General features: G+C 39.5%; 1 protein-coding gene across 4 annotated transcripts in view; it reads right to left on the bottom strand.

The window, feature by feature from the left end:
* Positions 1-417: 417 nt before the first annotated feature.
* AGPAT4 (1-acylglycerol-3-phosphate O-acyltransferase 4) overlaps positions 418-21,194 on the bottom strand; it is an 85,787-nt gene continuing 65,010 nt past the window's right edge. For 3 of the 4 annotated variants that reach the window (XM_087718210.1, XM_087718211.1, XM_087718212.1), the window contains 5 exons: positions 19,200-19,353; positions 18,423-18,525; positions 17,871-17,946; positions 17,270-17,468; positions 418-1,602 (listed from right to left, as the gene is read on the bottom strand). In XM_087718210.1, the coding sequence (XP_087574336.1) occupies positions 1,511-1,602; positions 17,270-17,468; positions 17,871-17,946; positions 18,423-18,525; positions 19,200-19,353 (624 nt within the window). In that variant the 3' untranslated portion in view covers positions 418-1,510. The remainder of the gene's footprint in view (positions 1,603-17,269; positions 17,469-17,870; positions 17,947-18,422; positions 18,526-19,199; positions 19,354-21,194) is intronic. The other variant, XM_087718209.1, reaches the window with a different exon arrangement.

The following is a 21,194-nucleotide window of genomic DNA, read 5'->3' as shown; positions in this document are numbered from 1 at the left end:
GTATACACTTTTGTTTACAAATGAAAATAGCAAGTTTGCAATTTATTTGGTCTAAATCAAACAATCTACATTAGGGTCTGGTGTAATATATTATTATAATATGATAAAACTCCACAGGGAGACAGAATAGCAGCAGTGCAGATCTATATATCAAAGGGGCCAGAGTACTATCCAAGCTGAGAAATATTGTCAATATTCTAATATAAATCATTTTCATGGTCTATATATATATATACTAGGAATACAGCCAATTTAACACCTGTATTTAAACTTGAAATGGGGAATTCTAGAAAAGATAGGGCATATAATTTCCTGTCTAATTTGGAAAGTAGCATTAGATAATTGTGCATAAGGAAATCAAATTTTAATGAATAAGAGTTTATAGAAATAACTTCTCTCGCTAATGTTTTGAGTTCATTGGGAGTGTTGATGCATGAATAACTGCATTGTGCTGCATACTGATATAAATGGACTTTCAAACAGCTTTACCTTCACTACAAAATTGGTATTAAAGAGGCAGTCTCTTACAGATTCATAATGATTAAAGAACAAGCAAAAAAAGTAAAATTGTTTTTTGTAGTAGAATGCAAGAAATAGATTTCTTTAGGATATGGAATTGTGAGGAGATGTAGAAACTTTCCAAATATAATAAAGGATTGAGAATGAATACTTGGAGCCAAGTGTGCAAAGGAATTAAACAAATGCAAATTAAAAAAATGGGATTGCAAAATAAAAGAGAAGTACATTCACTTCACTCTCTGAAGTGAATTGAAAACAAACTGGTAATACAAGTGTCTTGGCAAACTGAAAACAAATGTTAGGAGGAAAGTTGTCTTATTTTTATCAGGCTGGCCAGAGGATAAATATTTGGATAGTGCTAAGTAGCTCAGTGAAAATACTACTCAAGAATCACTCATTGGTTAAAACAATTACTTCCACAAAAATAAAGAGATTATAGAAGTGAAACTAAACAAATTAAAATGCATTTGGAATACAGATTTCATAACAAGTATCTGGGCTTTCCAGAGGCAGCTTATTGGTCACAATTGGGAAATAAGCCACCAGACTAAAAAGAACAAAGTAAAATAGTTCTTATTTTTGTTAGTTAAATATATAAATTACTCATTTTTGCATCTTATAGGAAAGTAAATTTTATTTCATATTTTAATCCATTAAAGGTTCATTCAGAAAAAAAGAACATTCATTCATTCATTTGCTTCCTTCCTATACTATGTCTGCATATTTTCCCTTCCTTAATTAAAAAAAAAAAAAAGAACAGTTTCTTTGGAAAATCTGAGTTAAAAAAAGTATAGAAAAAAGTAAAGTAAATTGCAGAATATTGACTCTTGTTGCCAGCTGGAGCAGGGAAGGAGATGGATAGAGAAGAGATGTGACTTCAGGGAAGGCATGAGCTCTTTATAACAGATTCTGGGTCTTCATGATTGAAGACAGATGTGCACAGCAGTTCACAAGCTTGTTACTTTTGGGTATGAAGCAGTCTCTGGAGATTTCACTTTTGCTTCTCCTTGTGTTTATAGTTGCCGTAAGTGGAGCCTTTGTTAATTTCTGTTAGTCCTATCATCCATCGAACACCAACTGAAACTGAATTTTTAAAAAAAGAGGATATGTTAAAAACAGAGAAAAAAGGAGAAAACTAATAGCAAATTTGCTCTCATAAATGAGATCATAAACAAACTTTATATTGTCCTATCAGTAGTCTGCCATGTTATGCAAAGAAAGAATTATTCAGACTTTGGGATATCATGCAAGAAATACCGTATTTATCGGCGTATAACACGCACCGGCGTATAACACGCATCCCCCATTTTAACACAAAAATTTGAGTAAAAATTTTTTTTCATTAAAAATAAATGACTTGGAAGCTCGGAACTTAATGTTGGATTAAAATTTATAACATTAGAACATGAATTATAACATTAACTCCTCTTAAAAGGCAAATATGAAATGAAAAAACACCTCTTTGAGCAAAAAGTTATTTCCATTTTCTTCCTTATATAATATTTTCTGTTTCAACATAAAGTGCCTTTCTTCCTTCCCTCCCTCCCATCCCTTTCTTTATGTTTTCTTCATGCTTTCTTTTCTTTTTCCTCTGCTCTTTTTAAATCCCCCCCCTTCTTCTCCTCCTCTACATTTAGGTTGGATTAGTTTGTACAACGGTCATCAAACTTCTGAAGTAAAAATAAATAAATAAATCATATTTAAGAAGAAGAAGAAAAAGGAAGACATTTTTAGTTAAGTCAAACGTTTTAATAAAAGTTTCATCTTTTAAGATTTGTCCAACACATCCAATTGTAACCTTAACAGTAAAGAATATCACCCCAGCTGCTAAAGGTTCAACCAGTCTGAGAACCATTGAAAAGACAACAGTGCAAAATCCAAAAGACACTTCCTCACCGCCATTGCTTTGGTACCAAATCTTTGAGGAAGGGGCTCCAGAAAGAAGGAGGAGGAGGAGGGAACCAAAGAGAGCTTTTACCGAGTCTGCGCCCCACAGCCAGGACCGTCCTTGCGCCCCTCCAGCCGCGTTTCTTCCCCGCAAAGCCCTTCGGGCAACCCGAGAGTTCCGCTTGACGCCAGAAGGGCTTTGCAGGAAGAAACGCCGCGTTTCTTCCTGCAAAGCCCTTCTGGCGTCAAGCGGAACTCTCGGGTTGCCCGAAGGGCTTTGCGGGGAAGAAACGCGGCTGGAGGCGCCAGGACGGTCCTGGCTGTGGGGCGCAGACTCGGTAAAAGCTCTCTTTGGTTCCCTCCTCCTCCCCCTCCTTCCACAGTTTGTGTGACGCTGCCGCCAGGCTGAGAGCTGCCGCTGAAACAAGTTTGGGGAGGTCCTTTGCAGCCAGCCAGTTCTAGCTGCCTGCAAAGGACTTCCCCACGTTTGCTTTGAAAGAAACCTCTGCGCGGGAGTTAGAAACCTCTGCGCGGGGGTTTCTTGCCATGTGCGCGGCCGCGCGGCCGCGCACCTTAGAGGGAACAGTGGACCCGGCGTACAAAATACCGTATTTATCGGCGTATAACACGCAGTATCGGCGTATAACACGCAGGCAGGGTTTAAGCTTGCAATTTTAGTTTTAAAACTGCGTGTTATACACCGATAAATACGGTAAATGATTTTCCTCTGTAGTTTTAAAAATATTATAGGAGAAAAGGTAGGCACAAAAAGACACACAAATGTTCGTCAGACACTTTGTTTAACTAGACCACTGGTGTCAAACTTGCGGCATCACGTTGCTGTCAGGTGGTGATTCATTTTTTTCCCCTTTGTATAAGTATAATCTTTATTATCCTTGTACTTAAATACAATAAAATTGGTACTTAAATACAACGAAATTGTGGAGCTGGGGTGGGTGTGGCCTGCATGTGATGCATCCAGCCGTCAGTTTGACACCCCTGAACTAGGCGGATTGCTGCACAGTACTGTCCATTTTATCTCCTTAAAACTATATCACTGATTTAAAGTCATTTATATACCCCTTATTGGAAATGGTTTTTGTGTGGTAATTGGTTAAAACAATACACCAATTTCTCTTTTTTTAAAATAAAAAAAAACCTGATTGGTGGTGTCAGGAAACCAGAAGCCAGGTCAGAGTTCAGAAAACACTTGAGAGTTTATTCCATGTAACCTATATATAAGAATCTGATGGTACTAATGGTCAAGGCAAATTGGTGCCAGATAAGAGTCAATGGACTTGTGGGAGTGGAGATGGCTGGACTTGGGTCTCTTTTCGGGGTGTAGTGACTCCAGACTGACAATACTAAGACGGTACTTGACCCGGGCCTTGGGGTCAGGCTGCTCATCTTACAACTGGCTAGTTTTGGGTCATTAAAATAATGCTATATGTGCCATTCAAAAGTCTCCTGAACATCAAAGGGTGTCAGCCTCTGCTTTGCTATTTGTTTTCGGCTGCCATTGAAATGGGGAGGGGGGGGTGGTATTTGGGAGGGGAAGATTTGGTACAGGAGAGATTGTTAAAAGGGAGTTAGTCAAGGTCAACCGTCCTGCATACCAACCTGATGGTGTTCCTTGGAGATGAAACCCACATGACACCTGAGGGATTTGCAGATTGGACAATGGAATGGAGGCTACAGGGGGGAGGGGGTTGGACAAATATTGATATGTATGATTTTGCACGCTTTTGCCTCAGACCTTGCTTTACGTAGCTGCTATCTTTTCATAACCAGTAAAAGTACACTTAATTCTGCAAAATGGAGTCAAGTGGATGGTGAGAACAAAACTCCCTTTTAACAATCTCTCCTGTACCAAATCTTCCCCCTCCCAAATACCAGCCACCCCCTCCCCATTTCAATGGCAGCCAAAAACAAATAGCGAAGCAGAGGTTGACATCGGGCTAATTTCCGGACAATGTGGTGACTAGTCTATAACCTTTAATATTTAATGACTTCTAAAAGCATGACCCTCTCACAACCTAGTCAGACAATTTTGCATCCTATAATTACAAGAATATTATAAGTTAATTTCAAAACTCTTCTCCCTCAGTGATGGTAGCAGCAATGTCTCTTACAGCACAAATAATTGCCAAGCTTTTTGACAGCATTTAAATTCAACAGTAATAAATCAATACAATAAAATATTATTTGCAGAGAGCACAAATGCTGTCATCATTCCTCCACCCCAAATATATATTCACTTGCTACCGAATAGTATGGACTATATAAAGAAAATTCTTTGTGATATTAGAAAGACTGATTCATCGGAGCTTAACAGTTTTGTAACAGGCTATTAAACAATCATATAACCACACTTCCAAAGCAGATTGACCAACCACCAAATACATCATTTGGTGAAGATACTCAGCAGCTGCAGCTAGGGAAATCCAAGAATTTGACAAATATAAGATATCTAATCATTCCCATTATATCAAAATAGTTATGAATGAGGCTACATTGGTCATAAAAATAAGAACGCAAAGCACAAACTAGTGTAATTCCACATGTGACATAATGCCTTTTGCAAATTATATATTATATATATATACATATATATACATACATACATACATACATACATACATACATACATACATACATACATACACACACATATATATATATATATATATATATATATATATATATATATATATATATATATATATACTTAAAGTCACAACCCCTGGTATGCTCAAATATATATATATATTTGCAGAACTTGATTGCTGCTTCACTTCTTTCCAAACGGACCTTGTATATGGCAATAGCTTTCTGTGATTATTACTGGCCATTAAGCTATTCCTAAATGGAAAAGGTACTCTGGTAGTGGTAGTCCATGCAGTTTCAGGTTAACATAAAAATGTAATTCTCCTCCACTTTTACACACAATTTACGTATATTATTTCAAGTCAACTTAGTTGTGGAAAATACAGCTATGGTGAATTACTGTTTTCTGTTTAACTGGAACTTCAGTAATAACCAAGAGAGAGAAAATAGTACTGTAAGTTCAGTTTTCACAACATCCCATCTCTGTTTCTCTAATAGACCTGAGTGACATACTCAGTCCTGGGTCAGCTCAAACAATTTCACTTACTGGTGTCTAGCCTTCTTCAAGGTTCTTAACCATTAGACTCCTAGCAGAGGCCTAGAAAGGAGGAGAAAGAAAGAGAGAGAAAGGAAACATGCGCAGGAACGGATGCACCGTTCAATTGAAACTGCATGCTCATGCACTTATATAAAGGACATTGTGTTGAGCCGACTGTTGCAGAAATTATTGAAAAGAATCCATACTCTAGTATAAGACACTATACTTCATTTTTAAAGGGTATGGGACTGGTCTTCATTTACTGACTGCCTTGCTTAACAGCCATTTCAAGTTACAAAGATTGAGGAAAAACCTGCTTTGTGACCACTCCTTCCATTTACAGTCACTACAACATCCTGTCATGTGATTATCATTGGGATCTTTTGCAATCCTCACACACATTTACAACAATCACAACATCCTGCTGTCCATAATTGTCATTTGTGAGCTTCACAACTGTCTTCCAACAAGCAGAATTAAGGGAGAACATAGAAGTGAAATCACAAGCCATTAATTGAGATGTAACATCTTGCTCACTGTCCACCGTGATTGCTTAATGGTGGGAGAGAGACTGTGATTATTTTGCTTAGAGACCAGGACACTCAGTAACAAGTTTCCAATCCCAAGTATTGCTAATAAGCAAGGCCTATTTGTACTTTCTATTCAATTATGTTACTAATCCAGAACCCATTTTAATTCTTGCTGCAAATAGATAACGAAGAGGGACAGGAATAGTTTTTAGAGAACTGTGTGTGAGAGACAGATATGCATGGTAAAGAACTCATCTCAAAATGTCTTAAATATATGACCAATTTCTGTACAATGTTGTGATAATGCTTCTAATAATTAGCCAATTTCATATACAGGTGAAATTGAACTAGACAAATTCTGTATTAATAAAGGAGAATATCTGTAGCTCAAGGTTGAAAGGAGGAGTCTTTGCTGCTCTTTGAGCTGGGGGTTGTTTTTTGGGGGGCAGATGTTTCATTCATTACTGATGATATTACCTAGTGTGGGCAAGGAAACGTCTGCCAGAAAACAACCAAGCTCAGAATTCTGTATTTTTGAACAGCAGCTAAATAAGGCTAATATCCTCGCAGTTACCTGGAAAATGAAAACTATGGAAAATAAATGTCAGAGGAAACAAATATACTTGAGATTGTGATAGCAGCCACTAGCACTGATCATTCAGAGACTTCATCAATCAGTTATATATGGGGCTTCCCTATACTTGTGTGAATGTGCAGAATGCACTTCATATATGCTACAGTACATATGATGTCCTTCAACATGTACAGAAGAAAACATGCTGGTGAGAGAAAATGCTGTTGATGTGGCCCGATAGTGGGTAAATGTCATTTAGTTTTAATTCTATTTATTTCACATACTTTTATATGTATTGTATTTCTATGACCTATTTTATGCTTATTTTATATGCTCAACGTTGAACATTATACGTCTACAATTTGAAGGTGCTTCTGACACAAATAAAGAATCAATTATCTTAACTCTTCTAATTGACAAAGTTCTCCCTCTGCTGGATGGTTTCTTGTAAATTCTTGTGAAACATTCCATGTTTATCGCAATTGTGCAACACTCCAGCAGACACCCAGCTGCTCGGCGGAGGTTGCGCAGGCCGGTCGCATTATAAACAGCTATGGAACGTGGGCGGGTAGGTGGGCCAAACGAGCCACCATACTGGTACAGTGGCTGCTGCTCCTGGCTACTACCGGTACAGCTGTATTAGTCCGTACCACCCAGAACCCACCACTGCTTCCCATCAATGTGGTTAAATTCCTCATAATGCCTTTGTGGCTGAAGAGAGGAATAACTTCTATTAATGTACAAAAAGCAACGTTTATAACCTCCCTCATCTACTTTTTGAACCTAGCACATCTAGAAAAGCTGAAATTGAAAATCTACTGACACAATGGCAAAGAAGGCCCTAAGAAACCAAAACACTTTTTGATCACAGAAGCCATGGAAATGTGTTAAGATTTATATCCTGTCCAGGATGTCAACTGGACAGGCATTCTGCTCATTCTTTACAGGATGAGAGAGGTAGGATTGTACAAGAGCAAGAAGTTGATTTGTTGAACTACTGTGTCTGAGGAAAGTTGAATCTAGATATCCTTGTCCTAATCTAAGACAACATCTTAACCACACCACCACACCGGATCTCTCAAAGGGCCACTATTCTGCTAGATACTATTAAGTGGAGTGATACAAATTAGCTAAAAACAGAAGATAACATTTGTCTATGCAGGACTTTATTTAAATCGATGTAACCTCAAATATCCTTTATATAAAGAATATGCTCAAACCAAATCCCTCCTTACCAAATGTCTTTCATGAGGGCAGCATGTTGCATATCCCACTGTAACAATAAAGTACTACTTAAAGACCATAAAGAAGTTAAGTCCAACTTTATTCAATTCCTGGCTACCCAAAGCAAGTTGATTTTTCAAAACTGAATCTCTGGGATTCAAATAGTTTATGCAAATTACTCCCCCGGAAGAACCAGATGAGATATAAGTCTCAAATTAAATTTTAACCATCTACCATGCTGTAATTCAACATCTGGACTTCAATGCTACTTTGGGATGCATGTATATTAAAGATGGTTTCCTTATACTGAACGAAGAAGAGTGTAATAGTATTTTGCACCTGTTTAAAACATTGTTACAATAGCTCCTTTCACATTATGCTAACAATTATATCTGTGGTCATCTTAATAGTTTTCAGAAAATAATTTGAGTTGCAGAGTTGAAATAATACTACATATAAGTTCATTTCTTAAAATTACTTCTATCATGAAATTAGCTCCAAGATTCACCTGACATTCTATTGGCTAGTAACTGACAGTGATAACATTCAACAGGTTTATCAATTATCTGCAGAATGTGTTCAGTATTAATTATATAATAACTTATATTATTATACTATCCACCATGGTTAAAGTTGTCTTATACTCATTTAGTTTAGCAAATAATGTCTCCATTTTGAGGACAAGACGACTGGTGTTAATGTTTGCTATTATCATTTTTTAATTGTTTCTGTCATGTTATAGCAATAGCACTTAGACTTATATACTGCTTCACAGTGCTTTACAGCCCCCTCTAAGCAGTTTACAGAGTCAGCATATTGGCCAACAATCTGGGCCCTCATTTTACCCACCTCGGAGAGATGGAAGGCTGAGTCAACCTTGAGCTGGTGAGATTTGAACTGCCAAATTGCAGCTAGCACCTCAGCTCCCTATGTTATGAACTATTTGTATTTTAACCATTCCAGATAATAAACATTATCTCGGACATTAGGAACATTAGAAACGTAATCTCAAAATCAATTAACCTGGAGTAGTGTTTAAGATGAGAAAAATATTTTTCAGAGCTTCTTTGAATTAAATAAGAATTTTATAACAAATGTGTTTGACATTGCTAGATTATGGTAACCAGATTTACTATCATCATACACATTTCTTCATAGTATGATATAAGTAACTAGATATTTCCAGCTCTCCAAACAGTAATAATTTCTATTGAAATTAAAGTATTTGTTTAAAGGGTGGCAGTGTCATTTCTGTTTATTTTGCAGCAGACTCGGCTAGTTCATATAAAATAGCTTTTATATTTATTGTGATATTTGTGCTATGTGCAAAGATTCAGTGATTAAAATCCACATTTGCTTGAAAGTTTAAAAAGTCAGCATTTTTATAATGGTTTCAAATAAACTGCATGCAAAAAATATGCAGCATGCATGCAACCAATGAGAATTGTTGTGATGCTTCATTGTAACCAACAACAATTTTCCTTTCAAAAGTTGAGTTCTCTGTTTTAAGAAATCAATCTTAAAATTAAGCCTGGATGATTACAAAATGAATAATATTCTTAATATCTTTTCCATCACAAAAATTGGTGGGGTGCAGCATCTCCCATTACATTAGCCATACAGTAGTTGTCATGCAGTTTTAATCTCTCATTATTTTCTGCATTTATTTTTTTAAGATCAGCTCATTCTCTTGTCTGTTAAATGTTTATGTTGGAAACATTTCATAACATTTTAAGTTCCTCTTACCATTCAATATTCAAAACCAACATTATGATTTCCTTCTTCAAAAAGAGCAAAGCTCTTTCTGTCAGATAGTTCAGGAAGCAACCAAACTTTTGCTGCTGATGCAACGTAGCATCAAAAATGTAAGAATTTCTGCTCCATCTCTTAATGGAAGGGGGTGAAGAGCAGGACAGGATGTAAACATTTGGAGAGATACAATAATAATCACAACACCTCTGTGTCATGGAGCAAATATGGTGCAAAACTTCCTTTCTCTTATTTCCATATACAAATGCTGATTCATTTCTTTTAGTCAGTATGAAGCTGACTAAAAGTGCATCTTTTTTGATAAAAGTATCCTCCAAATTCTTTGCCTTCAACATGTGGGTCAAGACCCTAGTTATGTAGTAGGATGAGTAGACAATCTTTAGAGTTGTGGCATATGCTTATAGCAACTGAGTTGGCTAATCGGCGTTAACTAACACACTCACAATACAATTGGGACATACACACACACAGAGCTCTGTATTTGTGTGTGTGTTACAGCACAACTCTGAAACGCCTCGAGCAATTTCAATCAAATTTGAAAAAATACTGTGGAGTCAGACACCCCAACACCCCATGGTGTGTGTGTTCTGTTAAGATACAATCTGTTGTGCCTTAAAATGGCTTCTACCATACTGCCATAAAATAGCTTCTACTGTACAGCACAGTGGAGTTGCCATGGTAATGGCTTCACAGTACTCCCCAAGGGGGCTCTCTTTGGTAAGGGGGAAAATCCAACATTAGAAATTATGTTTGGTCCAGACATTTTCCCCCTATAAATAAATACCCGGACAACACCGGGTTGTAAGCTAGTTGTATGTAAATAAGCCCTGCCTTAATGCAAATATTCCTCTGTACTATCTCACATTAATCTTTGCCATTTCTTGGTCCAAACACCTTAAATGATGAATACCCGGTTCAATTTTCAGGAACTGCCTGTAGGGAGAAAACATATTTATTCTACACTCCATGTATGAACATAGTGATAAGTATTTTGCAGAAATGAAGGATTGCTCCCTTTCCCCTACTTGTTCCCCTTATTCTTAGAAAGCATGTTAGGTTGATGGGGCTAGACAGAAACTATATTAAAAATATAAAAAACTAATACAACTTTAAAGAGTAAAAAGAAAAGCGCAGAAAAGATTAATAAAGAAAAAGAAAATATATAAAGAAATGATTTTCCTGTCATCACAAGTATAAACAGTTTTAATAATTTATCATCTTATCAACTTCTCTTACATATAATAAATTACTTTCTTTCTATGTTCCTTCTCTTATCTATAAATAATTTCTTTAAGCCACTTTGTTCAGTCCTGATCAGAAAAAGTCCATTTAGGGTTACCAGAGATAACAATTATCTATTTTAACCTGGATTAAATAAACCAATGAAAAAAAAAAAAAAAGACAGAAAACACTATCTTCTGCATCCTAAATAAATTGGTCAATGAATAAAACTAGTGCAGAATGTAGGTTACTTTGATGGCAGTCATTTCAGTCTTTAGATCAGATGTAAAACTATGTACAGAAATCACAGTAGAGTTTGTAGGGACCAGATTACCGTATTTTCACGACTATAAGCCGCACTGAAAATCCTAAAATTTGATTAAAAAACGGCAGTGCGGCTTATAACCCGGTGCGCTTTATATATGGAAAAAGATCGAAAATCTCTCCCTCCCAATTTTACGCTCAAACTTGAAGCTTGCAAGCGAATGACCGCGAGCAGGCACGCACACGTCCCTTGGGTCTCTCCCTCCCGATTTTACTTACGCTCAAACTTGAAGCACACACACGTCCCTTGGGTCTCTCCCTCCCGATTTTACTTACGCTCAAACTTGAAGCACGCACACGTCCCTTGGGTCTCTCCCTCCCGATTTTACTTACGCTCAAACTTGAAGCACGCACACGTCCCTTGGGTCTCTCCCTCCCGATTTTACTTACGCTCAAACTTGAAGCACGCACATGCAGTATCCTACCCCTGGAGTGGGGAGGAAATGTGGATTTCATAGTATCCCTCCCCTGGAGTGGGGAGGGAATGGGGATTTCATAGTATCCTTCCCCTGGAGTGGGGAGGAAATGGGGATTTCATAGTATCCTTCCCCTGGAGTGGGGAGGATTTGGGGATTTCATAGTATCCTTCCCCTGGAATGGGGAGGAATTGGGGATTTCATAGTATCCTTCCCCTGGAGTGGGGAGGATTTGGGGATTTCATAGTATCCTTCCCCTGGAATGGGGAGGAATTGGGGATTTTGCAGTATCCTACCCCTGGAGTGGGGAGGAAATGTGGATTTCATAGTATCCTTCCCCTGGAGTGGGGAGGGAATGGGGATTTCATAGTATCCTTCCCCTGGAGTGGGGAGGAAATGTGGATTTCATAGTATCCTTCCCCTGGAGTGGGGAGGAATTGGGGATTTCATAGTATCCTTCCCCTGGAATGGGGAGGAATTGGGGATTTTGCAGTATCCTACCCCTGGAGTGGGGAGGGAATGGGGATTTCAAAGCATTTTAAACTATACCTTATAACCTTCCAAATGGAATAATAATAATATAAGAATGGCAAAGAAAAAGAATAATTATGCTTTATATTTTTACTGTCATTTATTATCTTACAGGCAGGCAGGCTAGGAAACGGAATGCAGGCAGGGGGGGAAACGAAATGAACGAGTGGCCAGGCAGGCTAGGAAACGGAATGCAGGCAGGGGGGGGAAACAGAATGAACGAGTGGCCAGGCAGGCTAGGAAACGGAATGCAGGCAGGGGGGGAAACAGAATGAACGAGTGGCCAGGCAGGCTAGGAAACGGAATGCAGGCAGGGGGGGAAACGGAATGAACGAGTGGCCAGGCAGGCTAGGAAACGGAATGCAGGCAGGGGGGGAAAACGGAATGAACGAGTGGCCAGGCAGGCTAGGAAACGGAATGCAAGCAGGGGGGAAACGGAATGAACGAGTGGCCAGGCAGGCTAGGAAACGGAATGCAAGCAGGGGGGAAACGGAATGAACGAGTGGCCAGGCAGGCTAGGAAACGGAATGCAGGCAGGGGGGGAAACGGAATGAACGAGTGGCCAGGCAGGCTAGGAAACTGAATGCAAGCAGGGGGGGAAACGGAATGAACGAGTGGCCAGGCAGGCTAGGAAATGGAATGCAGGCAGGGGGGGAAACAGAATGAACGAGTGGCCAGGCAGGCTAGGAAACGGAATGCAGGCAGGGGGGGAAACGGAATGAACGAGTGGCCAGGCAGGCTAGGAAACGGAATGCAGGCAGGGGGGGAAACGGAATGAACGAGTGGCCAGGCAGGCTAGGAAACGGAATGCAGGCAGGGGGGGAAACGGAATGAACGAGTGGCCAGGCAGGCTAGGAAACGGAATGCAAGCAGGGGGGAAACGGAATGAACGAGTGGCCAGGCAGGCTAGGAAACAGAATGCAGGCAGGGGGGGAAACGGAATGAACGAGTGGCCAGGCAGGCTAGGAAACGGAATGCAGGCAGGGGGGGGGGAAATGTTGCAAAAAAAACGTGCGGCTTATAACCCGGTGCACTTTATATATGAAAAAAGTTTGAAAAATTAACATTAACTGATACTGCGGCTTATAATCCGGTGCGCCTTATGGTCGTGAAAATACGGTATATAAACTATAGCGAGGACAAGCCTTACATATTTTTTCTCTGACAGCCCCAAATTATTGTAACGCCCCCTTCTGCCTCTTAATCTAGAAAAAGGAAATTTTGGCTATAGAAAATACGGGAAATCCTTGACGTATGACCACAATTGAGCCCAAATTTTCTGTGATTAAGTGAGACCTCTCTTAAGTGGGTTTGCCCCATTTTACAACCTCCCTTGCTACAGTTGTTAACTGAACCACTTCATTCAGTAAATTAGTAACCTGGTTGTTAAGTGAAACTGGCTTCCCCATTGACTTTGCTTGTCAGAAGGTTGCAAAAGGGGATCACATAATCCCATGACACTGCAACCATCATAAATATGAATCAGTTGCCAAGCAACTGAATTTTGATCATGTGAAATGGGAATGCTTCAAAGGTTGTGACTATAAAAATAGTCATAAGTCACTTTTTTCAGTGCCATTGTAACTTTGAATGGTCAATAAATGAAATGTTGTAAGTCGAGGACTATCTGTACCAGTGGTGGGATACAACCGGTACACCCTGGTATGGGCGTACCGGTGCCTGCTGAAAGCACTGGGTACCATTCCGGTATGGTGCTCTGGAGGCCCACCTGCCCGCCCGTGCTCCTTATCGGCATTTGAGCTCTTCAGGGCTTCCGTGTATAGAGCGTATGGCGTCTGTGCAACGCTCCACCAAGCAGCTGCGGCATCCCAGAGCGTCGCAGGAGGTAAGTGCTCATGCGCGTTCTGCGTGCGTTCATGTGGTGGACGTCCAGCCTCGTTGCACCGTACTGGTTGCACCAGGATTTGGAACCCACCACTGATCTGTAATGTCAAGTTAGTGCCAAATCACATTACATTACCTGGATATTTGCAAATGTTGACTTTATGAGAGACAAACCAAAAATATTCATTATTAAAATATTATCATGCAACAGAAATAAAACAGACTTAGAAAAAAATGGCTATACAAAGTGAGAGGAAGAGTGAGAATATGCATCCTAGAAGCCCTGAAAGGAAGAAATGTAAACCAATGACACCAGGAAAACCACAGCATGATTCTGAAAGCTCTGCTTCAGTTTTCTTCCATCCACTCCAATTACTCATTCAATTCTATAACTGATACAATAAATCAACTATGTCTAATATTTGGCATATAGTATTCAAGTTAAAGGGACGTGGTGGTTCAGTGGCTAAGACACTGAGCTTGTCGATCAGAAAGGTCAGCAGTTTGGTGGTTCGATTCCCTAGTGCCGCCTAACAGAGTGAGCTCCCGCTACTTGTCCCAGCTTCTGCCAACCTAGCAGTTCTAAAGCATGTAAAAAGGCAAGTAGAAAAATAGGAACCACCTTTAGTGGGAAGGTAGCAGAGTTCTATGAGCCTTTGGTGTACAGTCATGCCAGCCACATAACCCTGGAGATGTCTTCGGACAGCACTTGGTCTCCAGCTTTGAAACAGGGATTGACCCCTATGCACCCTAGAGTTGTGAATGACTAGCACATAAGTGCGAGGCAAACCTTTATCTTTACCTTATTCATTATTTAAATGCCTTAATCAATATTTGGAAGAAGTGCTGGGTACCTGATAGAAGCACAGAATCCCTACTAATTAAAGCAGCCAATTCTTTATTTCAGGCTTTGACTATTTGAGCCTGAATAGATGTGTTTGTTTCAATTAGTAGCATTATCCAAAATTCATGCATAGCTCTGATGATCAACAAGGAATTCCACACATAATAAAAGAAGAAGCAATCTACTTTGCTGCAGTTTTGGGCTGTCCATCATCTGCTCCTAACTTAGTTCTTTGTAGAATTTCCTAAAGTGCACATTTGATCATTAAGCTCAGCAGTAAGTAATGAAGTAAGAGGTAGGTCTTATCTAAGGATTTCCATAATGATAGTTCTCCTGCTTTAGATGAAGAGGCTGTGAGAAACATATAAATTATAGGGTTTCTCAGTCTTAATAACTTTAAAGATGTGTGGATCTCAATTCCCAAAATTCTCGCAATAAACTGCTCTAGAGAGAAAGACAATAAAGAGAACACAAAGTGGAGGATTTCAAGACCATATTCCAGATAATTTGTAAATGAGAACTTGTCCTCATACACTTGCTGCTTTTCTACCCATATAGCCCTACCATTTCTTATTCAACGTTGCTTGGAAACATAGGTGTTACTTAATGGGAAACGAGCATTATCAGAACCAATTGCCCATCTATTATCATTCATGCTCCATCCAGAATTTCATGAGAACAATAATAAAACAACATATACTCTTGCTAGACAATGGCTGATGCACTTTCAGTTTATAACAATTTGGCTACAAAGTAAAAGAAGAATGTTGAGCAAGATCAGTTCTTAAGCATAATTAATCAATCAATCCATCCATCTCCAATCAATCAAATCTTTATAGTTGCCCATCTCATCAGCAGCAACTCTGGACAGTGCACAACAATAATATAAAAACACAGATTAAAAAACCCAGAGATGTGGGAAAAAAACTATATTAAGAAACAAAAGAGCATAAAAAACAAATATACAAACCCCTACGCAAAGAGAGAATAAAAATGGCCATTTTAACAATGGAACTATCCAAGCAGATCTCAGGTTCACTTGTGAGCCCTAGGCCTCATAATATAACCAAGTGTTGAGGTTCTTCAGGAATGTTAAAAAGATGGAGATAATTAATTTTGAGGGAAAACCGTTCCTTAAGGTAGGGGCCATGGCAGAGAAGGCGTGTCTCCTGGAATTTACCATATGTAATTTGATTACAGAAGGGACCTGCAGCATGTGTCTTCTGCCAGATGATGGGACAGGCACATTAAATTTTGGAGACAAGGCCCCTCAAGCAACCCAGCCCCATACCATTAGTGGCTTTCAAGCTCAAAATCAGAACCTTGAATTTGGACCCAGAAACAATCTGGCAACCAATGCAGCTCAGCTACAAGACCAATGTGGTCTTGTAGAGGTTAATATAACTGCTTGTACCATTGCCTTTTGTTCCAGCTGAAGCTTCTGGATACTTTTCATGGGCAGCCCCTTAAGGAACACATTACAGTAAGAGGTGATTAAGACATGAGTGACTCAGCAGAGCATTGATCAAAGAGTTAAATTTGCAGTGGGAAGTGTGCACCTCCAGACTTGCAAGATTGATGTTAGCCCTCCCTGGTAAATCAGACAGGAAACATAATTGGATGAACTAATTCTATTTTATTGTAAGGCTACATTAACAGCATTTTGTAAGTCTAAAGATGTATATTCACACCACCACCTAAACAACTGAGGAAGTAGGGTGGGCTCTTCCTAAGTTTCCTTTTCTGACCATTAAGCCACTGGAGCTCCTCCTTCTCACTTTGTTGTTTCCCAGTCAGCATCTCATCATCCCACCCCCCCAGGGGCATCCACACATTCAGAGTACAGGAACATGAAACTGGAATAAGGCAATGGACCTACAGACTCCAAATGCAACCTGCTTCCTGTCTGGCACCATACATAATAGGCATAGAGACATGACCTCCCCCCCATCCCCAAATGCCACATCAATCCAGGCTCCCCAGCTCCAGAAGGAGTGGCCCTCCCACTGTCTGCTCTTCCATTCATCCCAGGGAGGAAAATCCAGGTGCCTTGAGGCGCCATAAGGGTATTTTTAAGAAAGAAAGAAAATGTCAGAAAGAGAAAAGTTAGATGGATCTGAGAAACAATAAGTCACACATTTGAAAATCTGCTTGCTTTAAATATTTTTTCTGCCTTTTTTATTCATTATTTCCTAGTGCAGTTCCAACAGTTATGTAAACTTCTAGAAAACCAAGTAATTTGTAGGACAACAGCCCAGGGAAATTTTAGATCACCAAATTCTCCTCTTGCTTCAGAGTTAAATTGAGGTTACCAAACCCCGACTTTGCTCCTCCCACTCAATTCATCTATCCACATTAGATGCTGAATGCAGAGTTTTTGGTAGGGTTGTAAACAGGACCTTTCTCGTAGATGCAGCCTTGGGGTTGGAAAAAACTCACCTGCAACCAAGACAGAGGCTACAGTGGCAAGTGTCAGGTATGAGCCACTGCTAATCATGTTGATGAGCAGCTTGAATAAAGGATAGAGTAGCAACAAGGCCCAGAAAATCCCATTCAAGAGAGGCCATAGCCGCCGAGGAAGCACAATGGGGATCCCTGGATAGTTTCCTGTCTTGTAGTATTCTTCTTGGAAGACATCCTAGTCAGAATAATATGGAAAAGAGCTGGTTATCTGCTAAATTCATCACCGCAAGAAGGAAGTGTGATTTCTCTCCCTATTTCTGTATTTCTGTTCCTCTAGTCTAGAGGGGGGGGGGGGTGACCATAGAAGACATAAGCCTGATGCTATTGAATACATTTTTCCTCCACCCACCAAATTGCTATTGTCTCATCTGCAAAATCAACAGAGTCAATCAGTTCTTCTCTTTAAGAAAATTAAGCAATCACTTTCAGATTTCAGGAATGGAAATTTGTAACAACTGAACATCGAGAGCAGGGGTGGGCAATTAATTTTTCCCAAGGGGTCACATGAGACTGGGATTGCTGTGGAGGGCCATCTCAAGTCTTACTCATCACCAGAATGGTTAAATAATAAACCAACCCTTTCTTGATAGAGTTTGTAAAGCCAGTCCGAACACTCCTGGTAGCCTTCCGGAACCTCCTCTAATGGAATCCGCCTAGAAATATTGAAGAGAGCACAGGATGGACAGAAGAATTAAAAACAAACCACATAACCACCCTGCTTATTTTAATTTAAGGTGGAATGTAAGCAACAAGATTTGGGTGGGAAAAAATACAAGTTATTGGTGTTTCAATATAAAGCTTTTTTTCTTCTATTCAATCATGTCCAATTCTTGCAGACTGCTTGGATTAGTCCCTGCAGTTTTCTTGGCAAGGTTTTTCAGAAGTGGCTTGCCACGGCCTTTTTCCTAGGGCTAAGAGGACTAGAACTCAGAATATTCCAGTTTCTAGCCTGATGCCTTCATCACTATACCGAACTGGCTCTCCTAATATAAAGGTATAATAATAGGCTCTATTGTTATAAAGAATTTTAGAGTTCAATTCAAAATGCCTTGGAGGCATTTTCACCAGAGTTCCTTTTGGATTACTATTACACTATGCCTTTTAAAGACCTTAAGAAAAAAGTACTTGCCTTACGTAAAAATCTGCATGGTATTTCTTCCCATGTAAAATTCCAAGCAGTGTTGGATTTTCATTATTTCTGAAGTTCAGTGTAGTATCATATACAGCTGAAACTAGAATAGGGAACATTAAAACATGGTGATGGCTCTCAGAAGTTTCAAAACATATCATAATTCTGTGAACACCATGTAAGCTCAGGTTATCAAAACGATGAGCTTTGGCAGTTAAGGGGAAAAATAATTGTTATAGTTTAGTACCAAATACAAACAAGATTACAAAAAGGCTGTGATGACATAGCCAGATGAAGAGAACTTTATGTTGTTTTTATAGATCAGTTAAAATGTCAACCCAAACATCTCTGGTGCACTTTATGGGAGTCTACTTTAGCTTTTAACCTAGCTTTTAAATTCTAGTGGACCCCAAAGTTGCTAATCACATCTTATTGAATGAACAAAGCAGAAAATTGTAATTGTTAAGAGGCATAGCTTATTTTCTCCTGCTGCAAAGGAAGGAATTAAGGGATTGGAGCTATATGTGGCTAAATCTCACACCTCATTTAAATCAAGATATTAGCATCTAAATAAGACTTGAAGAAAGACTTAAAGGAAGATATTGTTTAGATATCATCATCCCTCAACAGAACTGTTTCAGAATATCGCAATCAAAAGTTGATGTCAGCTTGCTTCATTTCCAAATGCCAGTTTAACTAAAACGTACATCTGATTGCAAACACATAAATTACCAATTAAAATAGTGTCTTAGATGTGTTGGTTATATTATTCCTTACCTACATTTCTCAAACATTGGACGGTGATTGCAAATCCTTTGGTTCGCGGGAGGAGGTGATGTTTGAGCTTTGGCAAGCCTTTAGCTTCAGCCACCTGCATGCTGATTTCATGTTTTTGCTCAGTAAATCTTGTCCCTTCACAGTGAATCAAAAACTGAAGAGAAGAAGAAGAAAGGAAACTGAAGAGATATATTGGGGGTGTGGGAGGAAGAAGTACATTTCTTTATGGAATATTGCACGCCAATGCATGGGGCACAGAGGAAAACAAAGACCACTTCTAAACATTAATATATACATTAATCACAACACTGCGATAAATCTCAAATACACACATTTTTCTTAAGACTGAAACATATTGACCCAGAAGGTCTACAATTCAGAAAGAGAAATCTGCAAGGCCATTCATATTTTATTACATATTTTAGCTGGTAAGGCAGTTTTGTAAAAACAATTAACATGCAGTTTTAGCATCACAATGTTCTTTTTTTTGAGTACCAGTAGCTGCTTTCTCTCTTGTACAAAGAACACAGGCCTTTTCCTGTTTGAACTATTTTTTTAAAAATATGAAGACTATATTGCTATTTAGCACTATTTTGAGCACGAGTAGTTGCAACAGGGTAAAGTTGTGCATTAAGGAGCATTTCACCAGAAACATTTATCAATTCCTATTTAGACTCTCCTATTTGATTCAGCAGCAGTCACAGAATGCAGCATTGTATCAGAAATAGTTAAGTATGTTGTCCTGAAAGATGGTTGAGAGCAATATTGGTTGCATTCTGAAGATCAAATTACATATTACATTTGGAGGGGAAGTAAGAGTCGCCTTATCAGTGAGATTGGAGACATATAAAATTATTAATTAATAAAAGTGGGGGCTCCTTGTTTGAATCATGGTGGCCCTATTCAACCTTCATTGGATGCCAATATAGGAAGGACTGAATTAGATGGATAAAATGTGCAGAGCAAGGGTGGGTAATTGATTTTCCCAAGGTGTCACATTAGAAACTGGGACTGTTGTGGAGGGCTGGACCAAAAGGGCTGTGCAGGTGTGTAGGTATGCAAGCATGCACATACCTAAATTGAAAATAAAACAGCAGTCACCTTCAAAATAAAAGTAATTCGTGAAGGCTGGACAGGAATATTCGAAGGGCTGGATGTGGTTTGGGAGCTACATAATGTCCATGTTTGGTGTAGATGTTTCTTTTTTAAAGCAGCAAATGGCACCAACGGGGGGAGGGAGGAAGGAAAGGAAATGGAAATATATGTATAAAATAATAACTGAACTGATGAAGAGAAAAGTGGCAACTCTCTATCTTAGAAAATGAGACTGTATTCTCTAAAGCAGTGGTCCCCAACCTTTTTATCGCCGCGGACCAGTCAGCCTTTGATAATTTTACCGTGGCCCGCTGAGCGCGCGCAGGGGTAGGGGGCGTTGTTTTAAATCCACCTTCCCAATTCAACACCTGAATCATATCCCACCTTCCATTTTGTATGTAGATTTTAAGGAATAAACAGCTGAATTAATCAAGGTCAAAGATAAAAAGAGCAAGGGCAAAATTAAATAAGCCAGAGGATAGCAATGTAAAAAGAATACAGTATTAAGGAGAGAAAGGAGAAGAAAAAACCTCGCTTCTGCTGAGGTCAGGGAAATGTTTGATACTGATCTGGCTGGGTAAGAGTCCAAGAGTCCATATCGCCAATAACTACGCGTGGGGGGAAAGGAAATGTGTTTTGTGAGGAAGAGAAAGAGCGCGCTTCACCGATGCCCGTTGGCGAAATTTTGGATCTCCCCTCAAAAGACCCCCCCCCGCCCTCGGCTGCCCGACGTTCTCTCTCTCTCTCTCTCTCTCTCTACCTCTCCCGCCGTTCCTTCTCACAAGCTAAGGCCGGGCGGGGAAGCGCCGTCTACGTCCCGGGCGCGCCGCCCCTCCCTGGGCAACTCGGAGACGACTGAGCCGAGGAGGACATCGAGAAAAAGAAGAGAGCGGCCAGCAA

Source organism: Thamnophis sirtalis, unplaced genomic scaffold (assembly GCF_051295495.1).
Source record: "Thamnophis sirtalis isolate CommonGarterSnake01/CBP01778 unplaced genomic scaffold, rThaSir2_p1.2 scaffold_6, whole genome shotgun sequence".
NCBI classification, from domain to species: domain Eukaryota; kingdom Metazoa; phylum Chordata; class Lepidosauria; order Squamata; family Natricidae; genus Thamnophis; species Thamnophis sirtalis.
Note: the sequence above shows the minus strand (reverse complement) of the source record. Positions and strands in the feature narration are given on the sequence as shown.